This window comes from Simochromis diagramma, unplaced genomic scaffold, assembly GCF_900408965.1.
Source record: "Simochromis diagramma unplaced genomic scaffold, fSimDia1.1 OVJJ01000131.1, whole genome shotgun sequence".
In the NCBI taxonomy this organism is placed as follows: domain Eukaryota; kingdom Metazoa; phylum Chordata; class Actinopteri; order Cichliformes; family Cichlidae; genus Simochromis; species Simochromis diagramma.
Genome location: NW_024387200.1, coordinates 7,369,039 through 7,391,732, shown reverse-complemented (window position 1 = coordinate 7,391,732; position 22,694 = coordinate 7,369,039). Strand labels below are relative to the sequence as shown.

The 22,694-nt window shown below is 42.5% G+C and overlaps 1 protein-coding gene across 3 annotated transcripts in view; it reads left to right on the top strand.

Moving 5' to 3' along the window:
* The window catches only part of sema6a (sema domain, transmembrane domain (TM), and cytoplasmic domain, (semaphorin) 6A), a 103,465-nt gene that overhangs the window by 65,133 nt on the left and 15,638 nt on the right, over positions 1 to 22,694 (top strand). For all 3 annotated transcript variants that reach the window (XM_040050308.1, XM_040050307.1, XM_040050309.1), the window contains exons 7-17: positions 2,318 to 2,408; positions 3,730 to 3,849; positions 4,349 to 4,437; positions 6,124 to 6,341; positions 8,007 to 8,138; positions 10,222 to 10,377; positions 12,861 to 13,034; positions 15,050 to 15,190; positions 15,314 to 15,391; positions 19,195 to 19,253; positions 20,173 to 20,193. In XM_040050308.1, the coding sequence (XP_039906242.1) occupies positions 2,318 to 2,408; positions 3,730 to 3,849; positions 4,349 to 4,437; positions 6,124 to 6,341; positions 8,007 to 8,138; positions 10,222 to 10,377; positions 12,861 to 13,034; positions 15,050 to 15,190; positions 15,314 to 15,391; positions 19,195 to 19,253; positions 20,173 to 20,193 (1,279 nt within the window). The remainder of the gene's footprint in view (positions 1 to 2,317; positions 2,409 to 3,729; positions 3,850 to 4,348; positions 4,438 to 6,123; positions 6,342 to 8,006; positions 8,139 to 10,221; positions 10,378 to 12,860; positions 13,035 to 15,049; positions 15,191 to 15,313; positions 15,392 to 19,194; positions 19,254 to 20,172; positions 20,194 to 22,694) is intronic.

The window sequence follows — 22,694 nt, the reverse complement described above, 5'->3', positions numbered from 1 at the left end:
CGCTCCCAGCCAAGGTTGCTGTACATTCTTCTGCTAAGCTACAGTAGATCCCTATAGATCAGTGCGCTTTTAAGGCGGGCCTGACAAAGTGTGACAGCGCCACTGTTCAAATTACTTTGAATTGTGCTCCCACTAAGTTGAAGCACTTCTTTCTTTTTTGCAGAAAGTGGAGTTGACAGTATAATAACATTTTCTGGGTAAACAAGGTAAAGGAATAAGAATCCATCTTGCCGCTTAGACATCAAATTTCTTCATGGTAGCGTTTAAAAAAACATTGTGGTTTAGTGTGGCTGCTTTATAGATTTCTTTTGCCCTTTCAAAAAAAAACACTGGTTATTGCTTTAGACAACGACATGGAAGTCGGCTGTTGTTTCTCTTCACATGCAAACTTGACAGGAGACTGAAGCCATGCGCTATCTGCGGCTGGGTAGGGAGTGTCTTCCCCTGTTCAAACGGCAGGAATAGATTAATGACAGCCAGCCAAACCCAGTAGACAAAGGTCACTACCTTGGTGAAATCCAGCGGAGGAGATGGAGTGCTGGGGGTTGCTCCTTTGGTATGAGAGTATGTGAGTGTGCGTTTGTGATGTGTCAGAGAAGGAGGGAGCGTTTGTGTTAGGTAGCTGACACAGAAGCTGCTGACGTTTCAAGCTTAACTAAGTTCCCATGTCACTCTGTACACACAGACGCTGTGATTCAGTAGACACACATGACCTTCAGCTACTCACGTCTCTTATGATTAACTCAGTCTAATCTATAATTACAGCCCCCTCCCCCCAATCTAATAACAATATATGTCCAGCTTGCTTCCATATATTGTCTTTCCACAATTTCTGGAGAAACAGAAGGAATGAGAAATCGAGAAATACACTGCCGCTGGTGGCTCTGTGTTTGTTGTAAAAGGTCACTTGTAATATTCTCTGCCAAATCAGCCTCAACAATTTCTCTGGCAAGCTTTTTTAGCGTTGCGCCGGAGTGTGTGTGTGTGTGTGTGTGACCTTTTTAGTGGGCAGATGATAACCGTTTCCGCCGAGACAGGAATAGAAAACAAAATGACCTGTTTAGAAACCAGAAAGGGCGGCGTAAGCAGTTTGCAGCCTTGGCAAGCTACGGACCTCTTTGTCGAGAGCAAGGGAAGCAAGGAAGAAGAGTATGGGATAGATAGAAGCAGCGATAGAGAAGAAAAATGACTATGTATTCGTGAACTGTTGGGTAAGTGTGTGTATTGTAATCTTCTTTGACCTCAGCTTCTGGTCAGCGCAGCGCAGCCTGTCCTCTGTGTGCATGTGTGTGTTTCCCTGAGCTTAAGCCATAGAAAGTGTCCTGAGGCATGCTGGGGAAGACAAGCCTACCCACGGTGGGATGATAGTGACCTCTCACCCACATCTGATTTTCTGCCATGCTCTGCCAATTGCACTGTAACCAAACTGGACTGGACTCCAGTTCACAGTGATCAACGCGCTAAGGAGGCCCAAACTAGCACTTTTTAAACAATGAACAATGGCTCGAAATAGTTCTAAGAAACGAGACTGCTGAGTGACTGAATAACAAAATTGAATTACTTAACTCACAATGCTGAGAAAAGACAACTTTCAGATTGTCTAGGGGCAGAATTAAAATTAGTATGTCTTATGAAATATACAAAATCAGGAGGTAAGCATTGCCCAAGGAAGAGCTCTTAGCACATGAAAAAGTTTGTGCTGCAAAATACGACTTAAAAAACGGCAGCCGTACTCTGGTTTTGTGAAAAATTCTCACATTCCCAGCTCAGGGCTGTGTGCTAATTTATTTTTCCTCTCTTCAGAACAAAAGCGCAAGCTTTAGAAATCAGGACAGGGGAAAGCGGTGCTGTAAATGGGCTGAAGATCGGTCTTCAGGGTCATTATAACGCTTCTTTAAAACGAGTACAGCTGAAGGATAAAGGATGACGGGGGAAGCGAACCACTACTGTGAAACGGGGTGCTGCGGAAATGTCTTTTTTTTTTCCCCCCTCCATGACAGTTTTGAGATTTTCCCAGTTGCTTTGGCAGCCCTCAGCAGGACACCAGAATGGCATACAAGTGATATTAGTTAGATTGATACACTCTCGGGCTGCTTTTTGAGGGCTGTTTTATTATGACTCACACTTCAACACTTTTTAAGTGCTGCCTATAGTTTTTGATTGTCTTGACATTTTGACACATTTCCTCTGCTAGAGTTTTACCTCCAACTGGGAACCAAGACTCTCTAAGTTTTTTTCAAGTACATTGTTTTGTTTGACACCGCACACCACTTTGCTTTGACCCCCTCTTGACCTTTCATCTCATTCCTGACCTTAGATTGACACCTTGGAGGCTCAGGGAGAGGAGATCAGTGGAATGGCGCGCTGTCCGTATGATGCCAAGCACGCCAACGTTGCCCTCTTTGCTGGTAAGATTAAACATTTCTGCGCATGCTAAACTGAAAGTGATCTGTAATGCATTTAACATCACTGTGATTTTTAAACTTCAGTCACTGTCCTTTGGGTTAAAATGAAAGAAACCCAAATTTCCATAAGGTTAAAATAGTTTATGTGATATTTCTACTCTTCATTCGATGCCATGAGGCAAAAACATTAATCCCAATTTTCTCCTATCTGCAGTTACTTAACGCTGGGAACAGTTTGAGCTAGATGGGAAAGTTGAGTGTATTTGAGTGAGGGATTAGTTGCGGTTGTATTTAATATTCTTCTTAATACCCTGCGGTTTACTCTAATGGCAATACTCTGACATGTCAAAAAAGAAAGCCAATCTATGTTACATGCACTAGAGCAAGTCATTCGATTTGGCGCTACATTGCTCTTCTTATTGGAGCCTTTTGGAAACACTTTAATAGTACTGTGGTAACAGATTCATCTGTCTGCGCCTTCTATTGTACTTTTCTGTCATTCTCTTTGTCTCTCATTCACTTCCATTCAAAATGCTCAAGATTAACATAAGTCACACATGGATGTGACCAGAATGAGTCATCTTTCCGTCGGCGTGGTGAGATTCTTCTGGTGCAATGAACCCACGGGCTGCTAAAGACATCCAGTCCCTATACACATTTGCTGTGAAGCGATTTATGGCAGTATTGATGATCTGTCCCTGCCGGTTTAAAGTAGAGGACAAGAGTAAATGCCTAGCTTGACCAGTTAATGTGTAGCAGAGCTGCTTGGAAGAAGCTGGAAGCACTGAGTAATCAACAGGGTTCCTCTGACTGCTATCCTTTCAATTATGTAGTTTGAGTTTCCACTGTGGTTATAGCTGAGGCAGGCTGAGGTCATGCTAGCGGTGGATTGTGTTTGTGAAGAATGTGTGTGTATGTATGTGCATGTAAGCGTGCGACTTTGGCTTTCTGTGGTGCTCGAAGACTGTATGTGAGTGCAGGGCTACAGTGTTTGTGCTTTTGGAGAGTGTTTGCAAGATTGGCCAATTACAAATGTTTAAGTGCGTACAGCCTGTTTGTTGTCCATCAAAGAGTGCCTTCTGGTTGTGTGATTCATTCATTTTCCAGGTCTGAATCATCTGAAACATGTTTGTGTATCTCACCACAGGGAGCAGGAATCTCTGGGTGGCTTCATGCATTTCTGTCTTGATTAACTTTACTCTCTTCACCTTTTTTTCTTTTCCTTTATGTCTCTCTGTGTCTTTCGCTTTTTGTCCATCCTCCTCCCTCTTCGTCTACATCTTTCTTCCTTATTGCTCTTTCTCCCTCTGTGTTCGCTCACCAGATGGCAAGCTGTACTCGGCCACCGTTACAGACTTTCTAGCGATCGATGCGGTCATCTATCGTAGCCTTGGAGACAGCCCGACTCTGCGCACTGTCAAACATGACTCCAAATGGCTGAAAGGTGAGTGGGGGACACAAACACAGTCCCTGTGGTCGGAAAGTGCCAGGCTGACTGACAAGTTAGAAAAAAAAAAACTAGGGTTCGGACATGCATGCTTGACCACGTGTTTGTATTTTATGATTCATGTGCAAACATGTGTTTGTCCCTCTGTGTATGAATGACGGTATGAAGAGCTGGAGCATTTATGCTACATGCTCTGTTTGATGCAGTCATGTTGCCAGCCTGCACAAGTAGTGTTGAAATTACTCTGCCCCGGGGAGAAACAAGCACAAGTCCAGTCTGTCAAAACTCAATAGAGAAATCCGCCTTTTCTCGCATGTGAATTGTTTTGCTAATATGATGGATGATAGTTTGAGGCTCTCAAGGCTCGCAGTCGCTACCTTTCTGCATAATATGACAGATATTCTGGCGGTTTACTGTGAAATATGGTGTCAGAACTGTTTTGTCACAGCAAAAATGCTTCTTTGACTCATAATAGTTTTTCTTTTTCCCTTCGCAGAGCCCTACTTCGTCCAAGCAGTCAATTATGGAGACTTCATTTATTTCTTCTTTAGGGAAATTGCTATGGAGTACAATACAATGGGAAAGGTAAGCACATACACTATTGTTTTAAACTCTAATCAGAGGTGACTTCCTATTTACAGGGAGAATCAGGAAGCGCCCGAGGAAACTAACAGGATATGGGTAACGCATAACGGGAAGGAGGCTTTTAGGAGCAGTAAAGTGGACAAACCCTTTTCCAGCAACAGATAAACACTAGGCAGGAAACGGCACCTAAAATAGGTTCAAAAAGAAAATATATGGATGTCTTGAGATCCCATTTTGAAGTCTAAATATATTACTTGAATTGCACGTCCGCATCCATCCTGCATTGCTCCCATTTGGCCTACCCTCTCAGTGTTTCCCATGAGAAAAACCGCCCAAGTGTCTCTTAGAAGTGAGACAAAGTATCAGAAGAAGACGGGAAAAAAACCCAAGCTTTTCTCAGGTATTACACCATAGGGACAGAAACGTTTCTATTAATCTCTTCATTCCAGGTTTGGGCCCTGTCCTGCAAAAGTTTAATTGGACACCAGGTAGAAGAAAATACGTTATGCAAATGAATCACTCTTTTTATATTGTGCAGAATAAATGAAAGAAAACACATAAGAGAGAGTGAGAAAGACAGAGGGGACGAGATGAGAACAGAGCGGAGGTAACATAGAAATAATGGATTCACTGCCAGAAGTGACAGCCATGTGTTATTGCAGAGCATGAATACAGATCAGGCCTCTCAATCTGCCGGGTGTTTTGAAAGCAGTGTCAGTATAATTATGTATGTGGTGGTAGAACTGATGGCGCAGAGAGCAATTTAACATTTAGTGAATTGATATCTCTTTATTATTACGAAAAAGACTGGCCTACCCTGACAATGTAAACAGTCGTCTGTGCTTTATGGCAAACTGATAAATCCGCTGTGGCGAGTTGTTTGCTTTAGGTTTAATGTCGGGTTGTTACATTGTTATCTAGAAAATACAAAAGGATAAACCTTTCAGTGCACAAGTGAATTAAAAAGCCTCCACTAAGGCGTTTGTTTGGCGAAGCGATGTGTATATTTGGACCATTTATGTATATGCGTGTATCGAGTTGCGTCCAAGTCGCTCACAGATTAGCGAGTGCAGAAATGTGACCCACTGATACACTGTGTAATCTCAGTAATCTAAAATTTCACACTGAACGGGCCTGTGCAGGTTCTAGAGTCTTAGCTGGAATTGCTGCATTGCTTAATTCATATTTGTGCATGGTTCAATGGGAAAGCGGAGGGTCGTGGTGTGTTTGCAAGAGTGAGGGTGTGTGTGTGGTTGTCTGTGGGTGTGTGAGTAGGGATCTGTTTTAAATGCATGGTTGTTCCCATTCACACCATCAATTTCAGTTCAGGGCAAGATTTATAGCTGTTAAGTATAGTGTCACAACAACTAATTACAATTCTGGCTACGCGAACTTACGACAGAGTTGTAATTACAGAGGTCGGGCCTATTTGAAGCCGTATACTTTAAACTTTCTGTTGCCAGGTGCTGACTGTTTAACAGCATATCAAATGCACCACTTTTCTTCTGTCTTTAATTTGCTATAACGTGACGAAACCCTAGATTAACACATTGTGGTGTACCTACAATTTCTCCCATTCAAAAAGGCCTTATAGCAATAAGATTATCGATGTGAAATGTGTGACTGTAGAAATCTCAAGGTGAAATCTTAAGCTTCTTAAATATAACCCACGTTTGACTTCTTCAGGTGGTGTTTCCACGGGTGGCGAGGGTTTGTAAGAACGACCGAGGCGGATCGCCGCGTGTTCTGGAGAAGCAGTGGACCTCGTTTTTAAAGTCTCGCCTGAACTGCTCCATCCCTGGCGACTCCCATTTCTACTTCAACATCCTGCAGGCTGTGACCGATGTCATTCACATCAATGGGAGGGATGTAGTGATGGCAACTTTCTCCACGCCTTACAACAGGTAATGACGACAGAAGGTAAAAGTAAACAAGCAGTGAAAAGTGAGCAATAAACTGGTTTTGCTGAGGGTATTTTTTCCAGCGTTTCCCAGCATCTCAGATAAATTCACATGCACCAGCACATGAACTTTCCCTTTATTAAACCGATTATCTTTCTCAGTTTGAAAGACATTTTGAAATTCATCAACACTTTGACAGTCTGACCTTTGTTAACGTTGGTAGCGTGTGTCCCTGCCGTGCCTCTTGGCGGCGTGTAATTTCTAAACCCAGTGGGTCAACATTCACATCTTCTGTCAAAACAGTGTTGTTGCCCTTTTGACATGCAGGTGCTTAATCTTATTTTCCCTCTTATAATTCATATTCTGCACGGCTTTCATGTTCGCAGTCAGTGGGAGTTTTTATCTAAATTGAAAATTACCACAAAGCCATACAGCTTGGCTGATAGCTCACACATATTGTAATTTTCCATTTTATGGCTGCTTTTTAGCAGATAAGACAATTGCTTGTGACAACGCAATTGAGCATGGTTAATGGACATTAAAACCCAATGAAGCAGTGCCTCTGAAAATTTCTATAAGCGGGAGTTTTGATCCTAGCATTAATTTTCCATTTCATAGGGGGTGAAGGGAGCACATTCAGACAGTAGGCAGCACTCAGGGTTTTGTGTCATTCGATTGTCTTGCTGAGTTGCTTCACGGCCCAGACTTTTGCTAACCGGCCAGCTAATTCTGTCTCGTTAGCAGCCCGATATAAACAGACATACGACTGTCTAACTTTTTGTACATATTCAATGCAGAGGGTAATTACTGTAATTTAGTAGCTAAGCCAAGAATTAACAGCTTTCTGACCTTGCTCTCAATAATGCTACCCTTGTGTCTGCTGTCTTCCAAATGTCTACATGATGAGTTTAACCCATGATGTAACAGCATGGAAATCCAGCAAGCTGAGAGAGAAAGAGAGGTTTCTTTCTGTAAACAGCCCTTAGTTTTTATTTCTGGACACAAAAAAAGCATAAAAAATAGAAAAGTGACTCAGTAATCTGCTATGCATTGATTTCACACAGACACAAAGAAATCAGTGGCTCCACTGCAATCATAAGATGGGTATTTTTCCCCTTAAAATGAAAAGTGATAATAAGATAATCTGTTGCCCATATTTGGCCCCAAGCGTGGACTGGTGATGAACTTTGATGCCTGGAGGCTTTCGGGGAAAGTCAGTGTTAGAGGTTACTGTACGGGAATGTGTGAACCCGTAAATCACTACATTCAATAACACATAAGTGAATGCACGAAAGCTCTGACATGGTGATCAGTAGAGAACAAAAGAAATAAATGCTTTTATTAATGAAAAAAATTGATCAAATTATGTTAAAAAAATAGAGGAAAGTGTAAAGTGTCTTCTTGTATACCTAAGGGAAGTGAGGATAAACAACGCGCCTCTTTTTTTTTTTTAATCTGGCAGAACCTTCACAACACTCAAAACTTGACTGTATCACCCAGTGTAAACAGGCAACAGCTAAAATAAGCCATCCTCAAGGGATTTAACCCTTCTGAGAAGGGATTGTAAATCCATTTTTCTGTCTCCTGGTGATAGCAAGGTGTTTCTTTGATATGCTCAGTCAAGAGGATTGTTTATTTAGTTGTGTGTGCTTGTGTGTGCCGTCGCAGTATTCCAGGTTCGGCAGTGTGTGCCTATGACATGGCGGAGGTGGCCAACACGTTCACAGGGCGTTTCAAAGAACAGAAATCACCAGACTCCACCTGGACACCTTTTCCTGAAGAGAAGGTTCCCAAGCCAAGGTACAGCAGCAGTTAATTAACCAGCGAGCACACTTGCATACACGCAGGCACGCACAGGATTTAAGGCAGCACACACACCAGTCACAGAGTGTTTCTCTTCCTGCGTTTCTCCTCATTCCTGGCTGTCTCACACGTGCACGCACAGACAAGATATGTAACTATGCAGTCAATTCCTAACACTTGTTATACCACAATGTGATAATAATCACTTATTCTTAACTCATGTTGCCTCATATTTTAGTGCATCGCTAATTTCGTCAGAAAACGCTCATCATGTGTCAAATTGTGTCACACGCAGCACGCACCTACTCATGTAGAGACCACCTTTTTTCACAGTTGCACTCATATCCCATTACCTCACCTTACCGCTGCCACCCACGCCTCACACGCAGCTAATTTAGTATCAATAAACGAAGCATGACGACATTTTACAGATGGCTGGCTAATTCCACAAATGTACCAACCTGATCAATCTCCCATCTATTGCAAACTAATTAGTGCACTAACAGGATGCTGTCCTTTCCTCCAGAAAAGAGAGAGAGAGAGATTTGCAACAAAGATCTGGGCCGTGATAAATGTGTGTGTGTGTGTGTGTGTGTCCCATATGGCTGAGGACACAGTTCCTCACCATCAGAGAGCCCGTACTGTATTTTGTGCATTAATCTCCATGCATTGTGTGAATGTGCGTATCTGTGTGAGTGCACGCACTTACCTCAATTAGCATGTAATTACTACTTTATGTTCAACAAGGTCAGACGCTTCAAAGAGCAGGTACAGCCACCATTGTTTTTGTAGTAACTGATGTGATTGATTTCATTTCCATCCCTTGGTTCTTTCAGACCTTTTATCACTGAGCAAACAGACGGAGAGTTGTAACAAAGCCACCTAGGTCTGGCTCCGCAGCAGACTGTTACTCCATGTGTTAGACACTCATACTGAATCATTTACAGATTTTCGTATTTAAGAGATGTCTGCTTTCGTTCTGCTGCCCATATGCGCCCGGACGTAAATGCAGTAACAGAAATGTTAGAATTCTAGCACAAACTATTATTCTCTTCTTTTACAGTGAAGCAGTAATACTTTTGAGAATAGCTTAACATTAGAATCAGCTGACATGTTTTCTATTGTGTTCCCTAAAGTCCTGTAAGTTGATGTTTATATCTGGTGTGTTCAAGTTATTATCTTGCGCACCCGAGATAATTTGCTATAAACGACTTCAGATGCACACAGCCGCCATATAATACAGAAAATTCTGCTAATCATGTTCAGCCCACAAGGTAATTTGTTGTAAATTCACATGCGTGTCTAATGGCTTTAGATGCACACAGCTGCCATATAATGGAGATCACTTGTCTAATCAAATTTTTGTTTTGCACCAGAATGCCATACAGTGAAGTTTTTGCATGTAAACGTGGGGATTTCATTAGCACGAATGAATTTCTATTTCATACAAATCAGCAAAGGTTTCACTGCATCATTCTGTCAATAAAATTCTAATTAAATAAATTAAAAATAACATGTGCATATACACATAGTAAGGTTTGTATATTTTTATAACAGACTATAGGGTTTTGTCTTTTCATGTCACACATTTAGTGGCCAGATGGCTAATATTTCTGGGATCTGTTGTGGATTATATGCTATGGCAGGGTATCAAAGACCAAGCAGTAAAGGGTTTTAAAGGCTCTCAGAGGTGAGATGGCTGCAAAGGGGATATGCTATCAAAAGAAGCTTCTCTTTTACAAGAAGCTCACCAACTCCCCGTAAAAGGATCAGATAGATACAATGCTTCAGTGCTTTAGGCTGAAGCCACAGAAAAGGAGACATCTTGCGCCCTCCTATGTGACCAAAAGCCTCTTGGAATGAGAGTTTAGTCATTTAAAGCAGCACTTTCATTGATTTTAAGAAAGTAGAACTTTCTTTCCTCCGTTGAAGCTCTTACCATGAAAAATGGCTCATTCCTACTGCGGTCAAAGTGGTGGTTTTTCATTTGTGCTTTTTTCCATATTCTATTCACTATTTTTTTCCCTCTGCCATTATCGCTCCTCTTCATTACCTTGCTCTGCCTCCACTCCATTTGTAGGCCTGGCAACTGTGCTGGTACTCCACCGATGGAGAGGTATAAGGTATCCAATGAGTTCCCCGATGACACACTCAACTTCATCAAGATGCATCCTCTGATGGACGAGGCCGTACCCTCCATTGCTAACAGGCCCTGGTTTCTCAAGACCATGGTTCGGTAAGTATCGCACACTCCAGAGGCCATCATCATCATCAAGGCTACGAACCCCTTCAGCCCAGGACAATGATTACATGAAGTGCTGCTGTGAGAATCAGGCTCATTAAAAGAAAGCCTGAAGGTACTCCAGCCACTGACCTATTTTCATTGTAGTAGAGGAAACACCTATCTATACTAGCTTTCTCTCTGAGTGACAGCGTGGTGATGTCATGAAGACAACGCAAACAGTTTGAATCCTTAGTGATGCTTATCTTCATGCTGAAACGTGTCATTTGCACGAGAACAATGAGTTCAGCTCTTTGTCACTTGTTTAAAATCCTCTTGGGAGATTTCACAGGGAAAAAACAAAAACTGATTTTTTTTTTTTGTTCAGTGGTGACTTTTCCTTTGAGTTTCTGTAGTTGAGCCCATTTCTCAAAAGCCAGTGCACTGTGGCTGATGCCGTTTGATCATAAAGGTCTGTCTGGCTTTTACTTGCACTACACACAGACATTTCAGCCTCTGGGGGGAACGCGACAGCACACCGCCATCCCATCGGCAGGGCAAAAGTAGCTGACAGAGCATTTGGTAAAAAGTAGAAGATCTAGTTTTTCATTTGGACTTGGATATGGATTACAGCTGCTCAAGATTTAAAGTTGGGCTTGCCAGATCCTTGACAGGCCTCAGTGGTGGTAATATCACTTTAAAGATAGCTACATAAAGAATTCTTCATACGTTTTACAAGTTATTTGCATCATATCACATCTTGCTGCTCCTTTGCCGAGGTCTGACCTACATACTGCAGTGGCTTAGTCAGAATATGAACAGCTTTCATCAAGGTTATCCCTACAACTCTGTGTTCATTAGTGTGCTTTATCACAAGAATACATTATGAGTGACACGCTTTTTTTTCTTTATCTTTACATAATCAGCAATCAGACGATTTGATTTGATTTGAAATGTCATCACAGCGAGCACAGCGAGCTTGTAGGGAAGTCAGAGGCGGTTCTTGAAAGTATTATGTAGGCCCAAAAAGCAGCATGAAAGCATATGCGGTGGAAGAGGAGTGAGGCTTCTTATGATATCTGTCAGGGTTTCAATGTGGAATACTGTTCTTCAGCTGAAGTCAATTGGAAATGAAATCGGTAATAGGATTTGATCCTTGTTACACCCCAGAGGGGACACCTCAATACACAGAAAGAAGTTCAAATTTGAAAAATCTTTTCCATCTTGAGACCGCATGAGACTTGCTGTGCAGTGGCACAGACCTCAGCTGTCTGGGCACAATGAGTCACCAAGACGGGTGAGACAGTGAAGAATCCCCTTCTTGTGATTTTTATTATCTTGAGTAGGAAAGACAGTGAACGTCTTATTCTTTGAGATTGTATTATTTAACTGGGATCAGCCTAATTGAAATGGTTATTGGAGCATCTGTTATGAATGAATAGATCAAATTCAAATTAAATCTTCAGACCGGTGGTAATGTTGACAAGATAAAGCTGGAGGCACAGAGCATTTCAAAGGATATACTGTATAAAGAAAACAAAAACAGTGAATGGGATAAGAGGATGTGGCTTTGTTTATTATTTTTTTTAATGGGCTCATGGTGTAAAACTGTACTCAAGTAGGGTTAAGTTTAGTCTCATTACCCCCAAATAAATATGATCTGATGACAAACTTTTTCACCTAGACAGTATCTAGTAAACATTAACGAGGACAAAACAAACTTCCAAGATTTCTGAATACACTCTCATCTTTAGCTCACATATACTTCAATTAAAAATAATTGGTGATTATTGGTGTTCACATAGGCAGCATGCCTTTGTGATTACTTAAACAGTATCTTAGTTAGATATTTGCATCAGTCGGTAAGAGTAAACAGCCTCAGGAGGTATTTCTAAAACCTGTTCACCCACGAGGATAACAGGGCGCCGGTCCAGATCTCACTGACTGGCAGGTGTCTAATTTTCCAACCTTAAAGTGTTTGGTATGCTTCTGAGTTTTATGCACATCCAACTGGTGCTAAGCCAAACTCTGCGATCAGCAACTGTCAATTAGAAATTGAAAGTAGAGCTTGTTATCTTTTGCTTGAGCAACTTCTTTGCAGTGTTTTTACTTGAGGAACCACCTGACGGGCCCTATGGCAATCTGATTGTGAGCTTCTAATCAAATGACAATCAGTTAGTGAGATTAATGCACGCCCCCTGCTGTTCTTTAGTCTATTTTAGACCTCTGACATGCGTGGTGGAAGGTACGTTAATTGATTGGCTGATTAGGTAATTATTATCTGGAAAATGACATCCCCCTATTTTTTTTTATTTTATTTTGTTCTTTGGCTAACTTTTTCCAGTGGCCCAGATGTGGAAGAAAAAGTTGAAAACAGTTGCATTAGGTCCCTGCTGTTGGTGTTGCTTTTCTAGTGAGCAAACATTTTCCTCTGCTTGCAGGCTAACAGACTAATTAATTGACTGATTGGTTTCTTTTACCTGCTGCTCCTTTTTCAGGTATCGTCTGACGCGCATTGTGGTGGACAATGAGGCAGGGCCGTATAAAAACCACACAGTAGTATTTCTGGGGTCTGAGAAAGGCATCATCCTCAAATTCTTGGCCAAGATGAACAACGGCTTCCTCAACGAGAGCCTGTTTCTTGAGGAGCTCAGTGTCTACAACCCTGACAAGTATGTAAAACCGAGCATACGTGTATATGCAATGGACAGAAATAGAGAAACACATGGATACAGTTGCTATAAACACAGAAAGTACAGTTATTGCATGCGTGTGTGCTCTGTAGAGAGCGAATGTGTTTAATTTTGCTTGTTTCCACCATCTATCGGCTCAGCCAACCCACCAACCCACCAGCTCCATCACTACCAGTCCGTTCCCCTGACCCAAGCTATGTTGCGAAGCCAGCCAACCAGATGGCTACTCTATCATTTAAAAGAGTTTTATCAGGTTACACTCTGCCCAGCCACAGCTACTAAATTAAAGACATAGACCCTAAGGCTCTGGATAACGTAGCACTGTGGTTCGCAACCACAGCAGAGCCAAAACCTTGGCTGATTAAAGGAAGCACACGCATAGAAACTCACACTGAGGTCTGTGTGTGTCTCAGAGCCAGCCTCTCTCGCTAATACATTACACATCTGTTGGTGCATGTATGGATGTAAGTCTGTTTGTGTGTGTGTGTGTGAGTGTGTGTGTGTTCATGAACTTGGTACAGAGGGTCGAGCTGGGTATTGTTGTACATCTGAAGTATAAGTTAATAAGGAAAAATCAGCCACAGTTTCACTCTGCCAAAACAAATATTTGGTTGAGAGGTAATGGATGGAAGCATAAACACAGGAGGGAGAGAGAAGAGTGGTAAAGACCAGAGGGAAGAGATGGGAAGACTAGAGGCTTGTGTTAGGAAGCAGAGAAGAATACGGGAAGGAGACGGAAGGCTTGATGGGAGGGCTTTCAAGGCTCCTACTGTTGATTATCCAACATGCTGCGACCATGTGATGGGCCATATGTCCGGGATGCAGGGCAGGCCCTCGCTTCTACTTCTTCACTTCTACTTGCTGTGTCTCCTTTTGCCTTCTCCCAGTATCGCCTCTCTTTGTTTCCCTTCTCTCCTGTTCTGTGTCTCTCTGGCTGGGACCGAGCATTCGTGGGCTGATGGCCATCTGGCTTTAGCCGCATACGGCGTGTGACTTTGCCTGCCTGCTTCCCTGCCTGGCCGGCCGGATCAGTGTAGGCCTGATTGCTGTGCATTACCCGGTGTAGATGAACTGTAAGCCCCAATTTAGAGCGTTAATACAGGACCAAAGCTCTGCGAAGGAAAGATTAAATCCCAGGAGTTGGATGGTAGAATAGACAGAGGAACAGAGGGAACGAGAGAGAAGGGATAGAGTGATGCTTGACACGCCCCAGAGGGATTACAGTGCACTCCTGTGGGGCTGTTGAGACAAAGAAGACTAGCTGAGATAGAGGAATGTTGGAGCTGGGGGGGGCTTTGAGTTAGTGTTAGAGGATTCTCCAGTTAAGTGCAGTGTTATTGCTGACTGCTCACAGTGCCCATCTGTCTGTTTATCTGTTGTATCTGTATCACCCTTTTCTTTATCTCTCTTTATCTCCCGCTCTGTTTGTGACCTCATGTTCCCAAGTCCAGCATTATCTCTGTCCTCCCTGACCTCACAGTTTGTCTCTCTGCCACATCCTAATCTTCCCCTTTCTTTCATTAAATAAGCTAAATCTCATTTTACGATGCCCAACTTTTCTCTACTCTGTCTTTAAACTACCATATAGTTAAGGGCGATATACTCTAGATCAGCTTTGCTAATGTTCCTCATTTATCTTATGCTGGCCCTTTAGTTCATTCCATGAAATGAAACAAAGAGTTTTAGCTGCTCCGAGTCTGCTCCTTAAACCAACTTTTTCTGCTTGCCTACCCCTTGCAAACAGGAGAGTTAAAGAGCAGGTAATTTCTTGCGATCACAGTCAGAACTGTGCTTGATAAGACCTGATTACAGATATCCACTCTCTTTGGCACCATGTGGATCCAAGACCCGATGAAACTGTGAAATTTATTTGAAATTTTGCCTGTATTTTATTGAGCATTCACCATTTTAACAGCATCTACTGAAAAGCACAATAAATCAGCTGAAAAAGAAAATACAAAGTAATCAGTTTTTGTCTTCTTTTCCTCCTCTAGGTGCAGCATAGATGGAGTAGAAGATAAGCGCATCGTAGGTATACAGATAGACAGCAAGAGTCACGCCCTGTGGGTCGCCTTCACCTCCTGTGTGGTTAAAGTGCCGCTCTCTCGGTGTGAAAGGCACGGGCGGTGCAAGAAGTAAGTTTGCTACTCTATTAAATCATCATTCCTACTCAAGTGGTTGAGCTATGTGCATTCCTTCTGAAAGAAGAAAACAGTATGTGCAGAATGGGCCTAATGGTGTGTGCAATTCTTCTCCAGGTCCTGTATAGCCTCCAGAGACCCATATTGTGGTTGGGTCCCAGAAGGAGCCTGCAGACAGGTGGTTGGCAACACTAAGTAAGTAATAAAGACAATCGAAGTCAAAGGAGCTGCATGCTTTGGGTATTTGGCTCCATGAAAATGTATTAAATTGCATTCAATAACTTAGTTGTATACGTTAGTAAGCTGGTTAATATGCTCTGTGGAAATTTAGCACTTTTTTGTTAGCTTTCTGCTGCTCTTCCTTTTCCTCCAACTGGAGTTGAGGCTCATGGGTATTGTAGTATTTAGATGCACGTACTATGCCCACAACATCATCTCATAATACATTTATCTCTAACAGTGTATTTTTTCATTTAAACTGTTACTGTGGACTGCTTTGGAATTGGCTGAATCGAACTAGTAAAACAGCATTTCGCCTTTTTGTCATACCTGGTGCCAGTCCCTCTCCCTGCTTGTCATATCTGTGATCTTTCTAATTTTATGGTTTGTAACTGCAATTTCCTTCAGCTGAAGGGGCTATTGGAAGGATGAATGGAAGGAAAGTGTTGTTTGCAGCGGGCTCGGGGTTTGGTACGCAGCGCTCGGGAAAGCTGGATGGTCGCAGTAACTATAATTTGTGGCTGTAGTCATGACACAGAACCACTTTATGCTTTCTGAACAAACAGCATATGGAGTTTTGTGGTGGGAAAAAACATTTTGCAGATGAAGTCATAACAAAAGGCGCGGTGCTCCACTGGCTATTTGACGATGAATGAATTTGATCCCCCTGCTGCAAAATGATTGGTCTGGCATGCCAATACACCAAAGGCACACGTTCCCGCTTGCACACACAAAACTTAGGGGAAAAAACTCACACACGCAAGCACACTGCCCATCCTATTATTACTCTGCAAAGCCAAAGCAGTGGACTGTTCTGATTGAGTTTCCACAGCAGGAGGAGCAGGAGCTGACACAAAGGCATTAGGAGGGCAGATGACCTCGCTCCTTTACTGTACAATATTTTTAAGTGAGAGAGGGACGGGATTAGATCTGATAGGAACTGCAGGTCTGTGGTGAGCCATTCAAAACATTTGCCAGGCTGGACAGAAGGATGGATAAAATAAGGGAGGGGAGAGTCGGTGACATTTTGTTGTTTGCTTACACAAATGGATCCCTGCAGAGAAGACAATTTCATTCTGCTTTTCTCACTTTCCATTCTCCTCATTAAAATTAAAAAACAAAACCCTGCTTCCTTGACTGCCTACCTAATCAGCTACGCGTTACTTGCGTATATCCATCCATGTCTGTGTTTCTATTTTTACCCATCTTTCTTTTTCTATCTTTCCTCTGACATATTCTTTCTCTCTTGTAACCCTCCCCTCCTTTCTTCTTCCATCTGGCCCTGATGCTAGTGTGCCAGCTTTCCCATGTGAAGTTATGCCTCTTATACCCGCTGCCTATAAACAGCTTGCACTCTGGTTTCCTGCAATATGGCCCCTAGTTGCCCAGTGTTCATACATTTAATTGCATATGATCCTGGATGGTACTAATTTTGTAAACAAAAAACCCAGTTATGTTGTTATGAGCATCAGCAGTGTTTTTCCACCATTGTCTAAAAAACTGCAGTGAGTTTTCTCTGGATTAAACTGAGTGAATGTGCTCTTGTGAGCCCCCTGATCCTTTGTAAATCAAAGCCATGAATCAAAATGAATGGGTGACTTTGAGGGAACATTATGCTTACTCTCTTTACACTGTACACCCAGTATATGAAATCCCTGGCCGCCCATTCACTTCTGATATGAATAATTAATGCTATTATGCCTGACCTGCATTTTCGGCAAGCAGTTCTCTGTGCAACCACATATCTCACATAATAATCACGCCCGATGCGAGGTAATATAAAACGGAGGGCTTGGCTGCCTCCAGTTATGTACAATGTTGCTTGAATCTGATTTAAATATGCATTATGTAGTTTCGGTGGGATCTTAACCCCAAGCTGAACCATCTGTAATGTCACACTTGAACAGACTGCACTTCTGTTGCTATAATGCAGCCGCCATGGGACGTGAACCCGTTAACTAAAGGTTCGCACTTTGGTTCATTCACTTTTATATGTGCCAAGAAAAGCCCAGACACTGCATCTGTATTGCATGTCTGCTCATTACTAATTCACCCTCCTTGGTGCTATTATAAGTCTGAATTGGAAACCATGACGCACCTGTGTTTTGCAGGCCAAATAATATTTTGTGATAGGGTGGGACGAGGTAATGATGTTGTTGAGGAAAATCCAGCAGATTCCTAGAGTGCCTGGACTGTATTTGTGCTTAGACAGGTTCAAATGTGCAACTCTGCATCCGCTTTGTGATTATGACTGTGGATGATAAGCAAATCTGATAAGCTGATTAACTGTACCCCCAGATATGAAGAGAGGATACTGCTATTGTGTAGTGGTTGTTGTTGTTGTTGTGCTTGAAACTGAAGGGGGAAATTAGCAATCAAATCTGTAAAATTAACCCTCTCCTTTCAAATTAAGGGTCTGTTAAACTGGGGCAAAAAAAAAAAAAAGGAATAGTAAATTAATTTGTGACTATATTTCAAAACATATGATCTGAGTATCAAATAACAGGGCTCCAACTGTCCGTTCTTCCTAAATGTGCTGCTTTTTTCACATATTTTCGACTCGGATCAGGCCACAAAGGTTGGCTGATGCTGTTTTAGAAAATAATTCTTTATTCTGTAATTGCGACCAGCGGAGGGTGAAGAAGGTGGGAGGCGGGTGGACAAGCAGGAGGAGGTGGAGCAGCAGCAGAGGATGGGTGGGGAGTGGGGGTAGGCTAAGGAGGACTGTGAAGAGCTGTCATGCGTGATCGTGATCCTGCTTGACGGTTGGTCCGCTCTGTTTCACAGATCTTCTTACTGTCTGCTCGGTGGTCTTTCGGGGAGAAAACAGGTCTTGGTGCAGATTGCATCAGAAAATCACATCTCTAAACTCTCTCCCTCTGTGTCATATGATGGCCCTCAAGCACGGTTACCCCTCACTGCTCTGGTCTTGGCCCATGTGATTGTAACTACACACTCATCTCCTCTAAAGCGAGTTGAGTCACACACTGCATTCTGTAATAGAAGACAAGACTGTGCAAAGTGAAGTTCTGGTGAAAGCAGTAAATTGGGAAATACACCCTTATGCTTTCTTTCTAAGAGTACGGTGAGATTAAAACTTCCATCGCAGCTATATGATGATTATGAAGCTGGAGCAAGCTTATCTTAACCGGAAGTGCTGTTTCCAAAATAGCATGCTTTCACGTTAATAATAAAGCTCACTTTATATTTCAAATATATTCCATATCAATTGATATTAAGTCTTTCATCAAACAACATATATGCTGGTAATGACTGAGCAATAGGCTATTTCTCCATGTTTTTCCACATATGTTATTGCACTAAGTTGGGTTAGCTAGCTTCACATTCACCTTCTAGATGAAGAAATCAGTCACATCTAGCTCCCAGCACGGAAGCAATTAGGGATACAAATTGTTGAACAGTTTTTTTTAAGCTTTAGAGCATGAGATAATAGTTTTCATTGCAATCGCATAAAAGAAAATCTGTTTTTATCAACACTACTGGCAATACGTCTTGTGCCAGCTATGGATTTACTAACCTGCTTGCATTCTTCATAGCCACTGATTTTAGGTCTCCGGGGCACCTGCTAGGTGTTCTTTGATTCTGATCCAGCAAAGGGCTTTCTGCAGCTCAAACTGTGTGTTAGCATAGAATATGCTGCGATTGGTGGTGTTTTTTGTAGTTGCTTTCCTATAGCTTTGTTACTTTGTTAGGTGTGGCGAGCCTGCATGGCCTGGCCTGTTTTCCACTGCTGACCATGATGTCTCTGTTCCCTGCAGATCAGCCTTTGAGCAGGACGTGGAGCATGGCAACACAGATGGCCTGGGTGACTGCCAAAGTAAGCAGGCCCTCTTCACTCTTATCTTTCCTCCTTCACTCTGTACCCCCACCAGCACCACCAACACAACCACCCCCACCACCATTCCTCTCTTCTTTGTTAACTCCATCTCCCTCTTCTCTCGGCTCTCCGTGTGCTTCTTTGCTGCCGTTACCTTTTTCCCATCCGCCTGTTCCACCCTCACAATCCTCTCTTTCACCCACTTCCATCCATCTGTCCTTTCGGCCCTCAGCCTCCTCTGTTGTTTTCCCGCTGCTTTTTGGTCCCCCCGGTCAATAGAGCGCTGTGTCCTATTGCCGAAAGACTGAGGTTCCTTCTTGCAAATCACTTCGAAAACACAACACAAACATTCAGAGAAACACAGGGAAGGGATTTCGCTTGTGAGCAGTCACAGGGTTCATTTTGAAACACAAAACAAGAAGGGGCTCTCAACCGAGTCAGGCCAAAAAGTCTCGAAAAGGCCTCTTTTACTCTACAACAGTGAATGGCGCATATACAGAGACAGTATTTCTTATCTTTTCATGTCCAAAATAAAAGCTTGGTTTCTCCAACGGGAAACCTTGTTGATATTCTAGTGAGCAGCTCAGTTTGCGAAAGAAACTTCAAAACAATTTGATATTAAATCATTCATTTTGGTTCATCTCATCTCAATTTCAACTGTTTACTGAGAGTAAATAAAGGCTATGCATTTTCCCTCTGGTTTCATTAGTATGTTTAGTCAAGGGAACCCATAGTGTTGGACTTTCATTAGCTTTAGAAGCTATATAGATCACCACTGATTAGGGCTGGGAGAATATCGAGCAGCCAGTCGATTTTAAATTACTTTAAAAGTCATGGCTTTTGATCATGTTAAAGCATAAGCTCCCTTTACTGCAAGCAATAACAGGTTTCTCCCTCGTTTCTTTTCTTTTTCTTCCAGATACATTTGTGGCCCTGAATGGTAAGTACCCCACATGTCCTGCACAGGCAATCCAATAAAAGACAGGAGCTGCATTTCATCTCCTTTTAGTCTTTAACTTCAGCCACACCTTTTCGTCTAGTCAGTCAATCATCCCCTCTCAAGGAAATGAAAACTCCTCCCACACGTATAAAGAAGGGTTATTAATGACTCAAGGTTTTAACTGAATTGATTTCACTCCTTCTTTTTGATAGACGTCCCTTCCAGTTACGAAGGTAATGAAACATTAAAGTACACTCGGTCACTTTCATTGCTCATATTATTTCTCCCCGTGCTCCTCGCAGTGTTTAGAATAAAGGTCGTAGTGATAGAAATCAGAATTAAAGGTCTTTAATGCTGATTGTGATTCTATTAGTTCTCTTTTCCCCCTCCTTGTTCCCAGTGCCCAATCGCCTTATCCCCATGTGCAACAGCATCGATTATCCTTGACCTTTGCTTTGCTAATTGGATAGATCTAGTTGTTAGTGGTTAAAGGCCTTGGTGGTAACGAAATACTTCAGCATGCGCATTATACAGGATATGTGCTGACAGAGAGAGAGAGAGCGAGAAATAAAACCGGCCTGTTTCGAGTCTGGAAATATGTTCCCGCTAACTGCACAGACTCTTTGCACAGTTTGAGATGCTTAATTCAAAAGGGCTAATGTAAACATGCACAGACATACATGCACACTGTTCTACGGCTGGCTTCCTTTCCTAGCAGATATGTTTACTCTCTTAATCCCACAACACAATATTACGATTACACTTCACTGCCGCCGATTGATACCATTTTCCTCACTGAAGTCTCTTTAAGGAATGATAAACAGATGTGATTAGCCTGCAGTAAAGTCCCTTTTATCCATATCACCCACACCTACGCGCACATCCACCTTATTTTTATCTAATCGGAGGAGGCATTAGTTTTGTTTTTAGTGAATCTCTTTCTCTCTCACACACATACCTCGCAGCTGCCAGATCAAAACAGCCAGATCCATACAGAATGACAAGAATAGATATTTTGAAGCCGTACCAGAAAGCCCAGCACTTTCTCTCGCTAACCCTCCTGTGGCTGTACCCCCACTGTGAATCTCCCTCCTTTTGGAAATCCAGGGTCATGGAAAAAGCATCTGTGTTGGTGTACACCCCTGTAGCGCTGAATATGCTCCCACAGGCTGGGCTGTGTGTTTTCAGGCACACACTTAAACACACCTAGTTTACAACACCCTCCCCCCAAACAAAGTCTCAGCCCTTCCATCTATCTGTCAGTGGTTGATATGGATTTGAAGATAAATAAATGCCCTTTCTCTATTCTCCTCTCTCCTACTCCAGACTAGACTTCCTTGCCTCTCTTTTAATCTGTAGAGAGAGAGAGATGTGCATCCGTCGGCAGTTTAGGCCCCTTTTTTTTTCTCCCCTGATCCGTGGAGGAGCTCTGAGGCTCCGAGCTCTCTCTATGTGTGTCATCTGCCTAAATTGCACTTCCCCTGGCGGTGGGGGAATGAATTATAAAATAGGCCTGTCACACTAATCTCTCAGCCTTGGGCCAATAGTTAAATAAATCATTTTAATGATTGCCACGCCACACAGAAGAGGAGGAGGCTCTGGGTGGTGTTGTGTAGGTGCCTGTTGTGCGTACTCTACCAGCAGCATCAACCTTAGCCTTTTGAAATGCCTCCCCACCTTCAAACACACGCCTAAACACATATTGAAAAGGAACACACATGCGCATGCACACACACACACGCACATTGCTGTCACCTCCTTCACGCAGATAGCGTGTCAAAATGGTAACTGGGGGCTGAGCTCCACAAGAGGCTGTTGATAAAAGTGTTGTCACTCTGCATCTAGGGATGATCAAAAAACAAAAAAACAAAAAACACGCGGCTCATTACATTAAACACAATGTATAGCTTCTTCAGAATTGTGTAGGGTGGCTTAACTGTAAGCATGTGGGATGGTAATGTGATTAGCATGGTTCAAAAATAAACTCTTCAGCAAAGCTTATGTACAGATTTTGCCTATGAAACAAAATGAGAAAACTTAAGACTGACAGAGACAGGCAAGCACAGACTGTATGAGTTATACGCAAAGCTGGACACAGGAGGGGGGTATGATCCATCCTCCACAAACGAAAGAGTACTGTGTTGCAGTAGCACTGCATTTATTTCCTCTGAGATACAGCTGGTGTATTTTGTTCAGTGTTAATGGGTACATTTACATGGAGCCTGATATTCTGCTTATAATCAGTTTAAAAGCCCAAATAGAATAAAAGTGCTCCACAAAAATCACCTCAGTTAAAATAAACGGTGGAATTCAATGAGTTTCCGAGGGGTGTAAGAAGCATCTGATCAGTAGGAAAACTGTACCAGGTAAACAGTTTATCAGATACTTTCAGGCTGCATTTTATTCTGAGCGTGCCCTCTGTGTTGACTCAGATGCACGGGGACATACGCAACATTGGTTTCCAAAGATGGCAGCTTTCCAAGCCAAACTTCTCCTCTGCA